The following is an 8876-nucleotide window of genomic DNA, read 5'->3' on the forward strand; positions in this document are numbered from 1 at the left end:
ATATCGCGTTTGCCCCAGCATGGCGGTGTTGTGATTGGAGCGTATATACTAGAATACCAATAACGTCACACACGGCGCCATAACTGAAACCTCTATGAGCCTAGCGGCGCCGCGTATGGCGTCATTATTGAAACCCCCTTTAGCACCGGCACCATCATATGCAATATGACCGTAAAAACCTTTACGATACAAATGGCGTCACGTATCGCGTCATGATTGAAACCTTTTGTGATGCAACTATAAATAATCGCGATAAAAGAAAAATTTGCTTTAAAAGAATCCTACTCTCTTAATCGAAACTAGTATATTATTCGCTAAAAAACAGTAAATAGTCTACTTTTAGTGTTATAACTGTATCAATCAACGATAATACATTGATTTCAAAATCATTGCATCGTAATCACTAAAAAAATAATAAACAGTCGCGGGTAATTACAGTTATAAATGTAGTATACCGCAAATTTTGATAAGATTGTACTGATTCAGATTTCGAAAATACATTATTAGAGTAAAGCATGTACGTACAGGTCCGTAACTCCGTAAACTTTCGGTAAAAGTAATTTTTCAAAACTTACTTAATAGGTATCGTGGGCGCGAGGTTTGCAAGTGTTATAACGTCCACCGTGACCCTTATATATCGCCAAACGTTTATTCTCGTATCGTTCTCGGGTTGTATACGATGTCGCATCGATTCAAAGAGAATCGTATAAAAAATTCTAGAGACTCTCCATCTTTTTTCCCCCCTTGGTTTCGCTTCCCACTGTCGTTCGTTGCAATGTTGTTCGTACCAGAGCTTACGCCTCGTAATGTATTTATAGATCGCTTACTACTTTTTTTTTTTCGATCGTTAGCCACGCGTTTGTATCATATCACGAATATGAGAGAGATCTTCTCTGCGCGAGGAGGTATAGTTTCATCAAAGTCGTGTCCATGCGGAGGCACATTAAGCGTGGCTAGCGAGTATCGTATATGATTTAACATACATTTATCCCTTGGCGATTCCCCGGCCAACGAAATTAATGGATCCGCGATCGCATGAAAGGAGTACACCTTTCATCACGATTGTCATCCGCTCGTTGGTCGCGCTTACATTTCGAGACACGCACGCACTGTCGAAAGAAATAAAAGAAAAATTCGAGTCAAGTTACAGATGATATACGCTTCGAAATACGTTTAATCCTTTAACGTTTGATCGCGACATCTCTCTTTGTTTCTTTATTATGGGCCGATTATTCCAATTTATTGGAAAGCTTGAGAACTTTACAGATACTTATTATCTGTCTTTATTTATTTAAAAAGAAAGATAAAGGTAGACACATGTTTACTTGATAGGTAAGTTTACCAAGTAGTTGAAACAATCGGTCCTAAATTTTTATGCGAGCGTGTGGCTTTTTTTTATTATGCCCTTTACATTGTAAATAATTGACTCCTTGCTCTAACAAAAATTTTATTCGTGACACTTGGTCGCCAGAATTACGTTGAACAATTGAAGAAGATTGAACCAACCATGTGATCCTCGTTAATCTTTCGTGACGAAAAAATTGTAACCACTTAAACAATTGAAAAGTCTTGAAAAGATTAAGGTATAGAAGGTTTCTTAACGTTAAAGGACTAATAAAATATTGAATAAACTCTCGTTCGAATCCGAAGGATACAGATATATTGATATGGGAGAAGTGCGCGCGTGCTTCGATGCGAGCTCGGCAAGGAAACTGTCGACTCTAATCTCCGTACATCAGGACCCCCTCACGAAAAACAAAACGGAAAAGAGAGTAAAGAGGGCGAGTCACGAGGCCCCTGAGAGTGGCCTCGCGCTTTCGCGGTATGCCACGTATTCCTTGCATACCGCGGTGCTGCGTCTACGGAGCGTTAGATCTGTGTAAATTCTGAGCTTGCGCCGATGATGCATGTTGTGCTTAAGCGACTGCCGAGGTGATGGTGAACGTGAAACGTCATCCCCTCGACGCTCCGGACGATGACCGAAGTTTTGGCAGCTCTCGTCGAGCGGACCCTCATCACCGCGACGCGATTTTCGAGACACCGAGATTCGCCGTCCGCGCGACGGCCTCTTCCCTCGTCTACGTTAGAGTCACGTCGCGTCTGCTAAAAAGCACTGTAGATCGCTTACATACACTCGCTACCCTTTTTTGATACTCTTTCTTTTACTCTTCTGTCTTTATATATATATTATATATTACGTGCATATTCTCGCTCTTTCTCTCTATCTCTTCGTCGCTACTGTCAATCAGCATCTCCGAGGCGCGCGATTCATTCGGGTTTGAGACGAGTAATTCTATTCATGTGCAACTTTCTAACTCCGAACGCCAGCAGAACGAAAATGGATTTTCGCTGTACAAATAGAGGCTCCCTTCAGAAAGCGCGCATAACTTCTCGGTATTTTCGGTACGCGAGTTTTCAATACGCGAAGAGAAAGAAGAAGTGCCTGCATGGAATCCATATAAATTCATAAGAATGCAAACTCTTGTTGCAGAAATGTATCAATATTTCAGAACAAAAATTTTGAAACGTGATAATATCGAGGCGAATGTGAATGGATTTTCGCTGTACGCATATAAGATGTATTATAAGATATGGGAATTACGAATTTTCTTTGGTGAATTTCAAGTCGAAAGTTTTCTGATTATACAGTGCAAAAGGACAAAGAAATCTTTTTTTAACAAACTTTAAATGAACTTTATTGCAGTCTAATCTATATGGAAGCCATAATTGGCTAAAATTTATGCACAATTCTCAAAAGTTATAATAACATCAGATTTTGATTAGCGCGGAGTTGTTTTTAAATTTATTAAAAGAAATAACGTTCTTATAATTCCCTTTCTATTAATTTTAAAGTACGTTAATTCTAAAGCGCTTCTGTTTCTTTATTCTATTGTTAATACAGGTGGTCGGAGAAGCAAAAAAATTGGACGAAAAATTTTTTCCTACGATTCTAAAGTCTTTAATAGGTAGAGCAACGCTCGATACGAATGATGAAGTGCTGAAAAGCACGTTGCCTCTCGCGTGATAGCCGGTTGCACATTCCCAAGCAAACAAAACGCAGCAGTGTGACGCTGATTCACTTTTGCGCACACGCTTACTGATGACGTTTGCAATTATTGTTTATTTTCTGCGTTAGTCGCGAAGCGCATACCGCGATCAAAGGCGAGTTCGGAGTCGTTTGCGGCGCAATCGGGAGGTCTTTGCACGCAAAAGTCGCGGTTCCTGTAAAATTGTATCCGTGCGTCGTTACGACTCCGAGTCCTTCGTTGGTGAGCAAACCGCGGGAACACGTGTTAACACGCATATACATATATGTATGTATCTGTGCCGCTGTGTGACAATATGTTTCACCCCGGCCACTTTACTATATAAGTCAGCTTCTGAGCTTATGCATCTCGTCTACCGCAGCTTCTAACTCGAACGTGTTTTACACCTCGATAGAGATTTTGATTTGGCTTCCTCTTCCCCCCACCCCCCGCCGCCCTCTTTGTTGCGCACGCGACTGTCTGTCTCTCGCAGGCGACTTACCAAAGTGCCCGCTCACCAAGTATCACCGCAAGCGCCTCTACCAGCTTTCGTGAATCCGTATTGTGCAACTTTCGCATCACGTATCGGTATCGCGAGCCTTTTGTTCTCCGAGTCACAAGCCCAACTTGCGCCTTTTATTAATATCTCTTGTCGATCTTTCTTTTTCTTTTTCTCTTTTTCTCTTTGTCTTTCTCTTTATATCTTTCTCTTCAGTCTCTCCGTTTTGCTCGTAAACGAGAAAAGATTCATTTGTCTTTGCATCTATCTGTCGCGAAAATGGACGAAAAGCTTTCAGATCGGACACACTTTGTTACAGCGCGATTCCTGCTTCTTCGCTCTCGCAAATAGTCCTTAATAGGAAGGCGACAGTGCAGTTTTTTTCGATCGGTATTTTGATCGTTTATTAATGTAAGGCGACGGTCTCTCTTTAATCGAGCCGCGCACGGTCCTCGATATTAACAATGGCTGGTCTTTCTGACACGCTCCCAGTAGTAGAAACAGAGGAAAAGTGCAAAAGAAAGAAAGAAAGAACGAACGAACGAAACATTTTGCAGTTATCCAACAACGAAACGTCGTCGTTTGGGAACGTCGCCGCAAGCTGCGTCATCGGCACAACTTTTACACACTACCACAGTCCAACAACACCCTTCCTTACCGCGTCACCGTCTACCCCCACGTTTCTTTGAGACATGACCCTCTCTTGTTTCCCGTCTCGAAAATCCAATTATACAGACGCAACGCGCCTCGTCCTCGAAATTAGTTGAAACCGATCCTGTCTTTGTTGCAGATGGACATGAAGTCTGTCGGGTCGTTCTACTACGAGAACTTTGTAAGTGCAGAACATAAACATTGAATCATAATTCATACGGCTGCGATCCATCTCTTCGCGCGTGTCAATCCGTGTTTGTTGTACTCGCGATTAATATGATCTCTCCATTTAGGAGATATTTATCTGGGAGATTTTTTTACTTTTTACAGTGATAGATAAAAAATCTACTGACAAAGTTTCTTTTGAATTATCACTAAATTTGCAAGCATTATCTTGGAGCATAATTAATTTAGCGGGGTAGCAACGATTGTTTCTTTGCAAATCAGTGGTGATATCGCTGATGTGCAGCACGTGCGACAGTAATCGCTGCTTTGCAGAGCAAACGAAAGAATCGCTGTAAACAGCGCATCGATATCGACTCATCTTGCAATACTAATTTGTCACGAATTACGATTGAGTTCGACATTGTGTTGGACAAAGGGGGTCGGTTTTTCGATCGCCTCGTCGTGGAAAACGTCAAACCCGACGTCCCCTGCACGGCTGGATCAAGAAAACTCATGAGCACGCAAAAGAGAAAAATATATCGTATCCCCGGCCGAAACGGAGTCGAGGCTTTCAAGGAGGAAGCTTCCGCTCAAATGGCCACGTCACTCGCCCGTCACAAACCTATTCTAATTGCAAATCTCTTTGTAATTTTGTTTGCAGGCCTTCCCAGGGATGGTTCCGTATAAACGACCGGCGGCCGACAAGTCCGGCGTGCCGGTCTATCAGCCTACTGGTGCGACGACCTATCAGCAGTTAATGCAGCTGCAGCAGCCCTTCGTGCCTGTGTCATGTGAGTACACTGGAACACCACCCCTACCCACCCAAACCTCTAACCAATCGGTCGTGCAACCCTCGAACGTGCAAAGCAACCATCACGCGATGGTGGTGCAATCCTCCTCCTCCCAGGGAGCCGCTGGCGCCACAGTCAATAACTGCGCCGACGCCAACAGTGGCGTGCTGATGGATCCCTGCAACAATCCGCCGCCGCCACCTCCGACCGCTGACAATAACAGTAACAATAGTAACGGCAGTAACAAGCAGCCGGTTACCTCGCAGAATCACGATGTCGAAAATGCGCGCAACTCCCCCGAATTGAATCACTCGAGTCCGTCGTTGTTGCAACAACAACAACAGCAACAACAGCAACAGCAGGTGCAGCAACACCAACACCAACACCAACACCAACAGCAACTTAATCAGTTGGCGCTACCGTCTGCGATGAGTCCTTTGACCTCAATGGCCGGCCTGACCTCTATGCCTGGTATGATGAACATGGCTTCCATGGCTTCTATAGCCTCCATGGCGAATATGTCACCGATAACTAGCATGGCATCCATGAGCAATTATAACGCCTCCAATATGGCGAATCTAAATATGCTCAACAGTCTCGGGATGGCCTCCGGGTTACCAACTCATCTCGATCCAGCGGCTCTTGCCAAAGAGGTCGCCCAGAAAAACTACGCCAAAGCCATCAAGCTTTCACAGGCCTCCCAGTCTTACGGCATTGGTCAGCTCGCCGCGCTTAATTACACCGGCGTCGCTCTGAATAAACAAAACCTCGTGAATCCGGCGGCCGCCGGGAATCCCGCGGGAATGGCGGCAGCCAGTCTGCAAGCCACCACGGCGACTCCCAGACCCGTCATCCAGAGTCTGGCCGGTATCCCGGGCGCCCTGACCTCACCGCTGTCCGCGGGTATCTTGGCATACTCCAGACCGCCGCCCTCAGCTACTCCCATCAATCCATATTCCCTGATCAGGCAGCAGATCTTGCCGAACCCATATGTCCAAGCGTCAATACCCGGCGCCGCGACCAATCCCTATGTCCAGAATCCGTATGCCGTTCTACCTGGAGTAGCCGGCGTACCCGGGGTAGCGGCCGGTGTCGCGGCCGCGGCTGCGGCTGCCGGTGTACCGCAAATACCGCAACTAGGCAATCCGGCGACGATAGCGGCACAGCCGCAGGTAGCAATCCCCGTGAGCTCCGGAATGATTATGCAACCATACAAGAAGATGAAGACGTCGTAAAGACGTCCTTGCCTACCGGCTCGGGAGGACTCGTCTCTTCTCATCGACAGTGCCGTTTCTTCCTTCAGGCACCTTCCATTCTCTCCCTCGCGGGAACGAGCGAACGATTGCGCGATAGTCGCTATGAATAATCGCCGCTACCAATCGCGGTAGTGGTTTTAAATAATTCTAGAGTATCTTTATGATTAGCGTTCAATTGCAGAGACGAATGATGGATCGTAACAATTATTACGTCCCAAATAGGCTTTCGCAATTGTATTTTCGTAGTTTCGTAGTTACAGTCTCAATAAGATTGATGAAAACGACTAATCGCGTTTAGAAGTAATAGAGCGTTTATTGAAATGAGAAACTTTTTAAGATTAATGAAATACATTAAATCTATAAGGTTCAACTAAATGAATATTTGATACATTAGTTTACAATAACAATGGGAGAATTAGTCCTAGGATGTTATACTTTTCGGCTTAAATTACATAATGGAGATTAGTGAATTTCTTGTCATACGTTGTTATTTGATTTTTCTATATTTGCTGATAAAAGTATTTTAAAGAGAGAGAAAGCGAAAGAGAGAATATATATATATGTATGATATATACGTTCTTTACACCATATACAAAATATCGAATTGCAATTTATTAGCTTTAATTTTATTTGATGTTAAAAAAATCACATATTTAAATTCTTCGACTACGTCGACTACATCGATGGAAAAATGTAGAAAGACAAAAAAGTGCAGTCCTAAGATATTAATCTCCATCGCCGATGCTCAAGAAGCGGGAAATCGGTCTTCGTTCGCGAGAGGGACGGAATATTCGGTTGAGCGATAGCGAGACGAGAAATATACTGATATAAAGAAACAAGTTCCGAAAATAGATTCATTTTCTAGTCAGTCATTGTCGATGAACAGTGCCTTATTGACCCAATTCCATTTGGAACGTTATAAGCGTACGACTGCAGAAGAGAAACAGTGGACGATGCGAAGAAATACGGGATTTTTCCCCGTCATGTTACATTGCTTGCTTAGATGACTGAGGGAGACGTGACTACCGTTCCGATCTTGTTTCTGTCGAAATAAACCTGAATTTAATTTCGACTGAAAATTTCGACTTGCCGGTAAAGACTGCGTTCGATGGAAGGCGAGAAAAAGAGAAAGCTTACGAAAAATTGAGAGCGCGTGGCCGAAGTCACGGATTACATTAATCTATTTTATTATTTGATTTTTTTTTTTTCTAGAATAATAGCGATTTGCGATCTACTTTATAGTGATAGTTTTTAACTTTGTCAATGCGTTAGCGTTGTTTTATTACAGAGAACTATTGAAAATGTTACGTGTCGTTACGTGGCTCCGTTTTGTTCTTTCGATAAGTGAAAAATTGTAAATAAGTCAATTTGCGCCATAAGAATATGGCGCGTTGCAATATTTTTATTTCGGAATTACATAAATTTTTGTGTTATAGCCATTCGTCCAAATTTTAACGTATAACGTCCGGAACAAGGAAGATGAAAACGATACTCGGCCTATGTCACGTTATGTGCGATACTTGCCTTTAAGTCCATAGTGTTAATTAGCGTTCGCGATTAGGATTCTTGAAATAATTATTGTCTGAAGATTAGATTGTTTTATTACCACAGTTTGCTTGTTTATATATTGTAGTGATATGTTCAAAATTTTATTTTATTTGTTCCTTTTTGGAAGCAAGTTAAATAATGTTAGATTAAAAGAATTGCGCAAATTACATTTAACATTTTAGTATCATGTGCATTCAAAAAACTGTTTTCTTCGTTATCACATGATGCATTTGGATCATACGAGGCTCGATGCGTGATATTTGTTAATTTTAAAGAAAATTGTTTTAAAATTTTTATTAATTTAACTTGTCTTTTTTTGGTTTAGATATAAGAATATATATTATGTCTATATACGGCGACATATATTTCCTAAAGACACCTTGCACATCGACGATAAATTTAATTGGAAGATACGACGCTTCCGGTAGGCCCTTAGTTGTCATGTAATATGCGTAGAATTTAAGATAGTCATTTGTTTTTATACTTAGCATATGTCTATTATCTGTAGCGTAAGCGTGCTCGAACACAACGTATTCTTCTGTCCTGATGGATTCAATTCGGGGGAGTCTGTTGCACACAGTGAACTTCGTCAATTGCGACCTACGAGCTTATGCATTTTAGCCGAATGAGAGAGAAGTATGGAAAATAATTGAGAAAGAGAAAGAGAAGCGGCGGGTCCGCGGGATATGCGGATGTATTTACGTGAAATTGGAGAGAGAATTTAAAGTAAAGGTCGGTCCAATCTTGAAGGCGGTGAGATGGGAAGAGAAACGATTGCCCTTCTAGGGTGGAGAGAAAACGAGTTCACATGCGCATTGTGGTACACGACCGCACAAATATTACACTTAAGACACTCACACGACTTACATGATAAACACTGCGTATATATATATATATTTTTATTAATTCGCGCGTATAACGGCAAGAGAGAAAAGCAGTT

The 8876-nt window shown here is 42.5% G+C and overlaps 1 protein-coding gene across 7 annotated transcripts in view; it reads left to right on the forward strand.

Annotated features, from left to right (window-relative positions):
- Positions 1-8582, forward strand: part of LOC105834902 (polyglutamine-repeat protein pqn-41) — a 385320-nt gene extending 376738 nt beyond the window's left edge. For 6 of the 7 annotated variants that reach the window (XM_012677738.3, XM_012677743.3, XM_012677745.3 and 3 more), the window contains 2 exons: positions 4316-4357; positions 5003-6367. In XM_012677738.3, the coding sequence (XP_012533192.1) occupies positions 4316-4357; positions 5003-6367 (1407 nt within the window). Of the gene's footprint in view, positions 1-4315; positions 4358-5002 lie in introns of all 7 variants that reach the window. The other variant, XM_012677736.3, reaches the window with a different exon arrangement.
- Positions 8583-8876: the final 294 nt, after the last annotated feature.

The sequence above is a fragment of the Monomorium pharaonis genome, chromosome 2 (genome assembly GCF_013373865.1).
Source record: "Monomorium pharaonis isolate MP-MQ-018 chromosome 2, ASM1337386v2, whole genome shotgun sequence".
Taxonomy (NCBI): domain Eukaryota; kingdom Metazoa; phylum Arthropoda; class Insecta; order Hymenoptera; family Formicidae; genus Monomorium; species Monomorium pharaonis.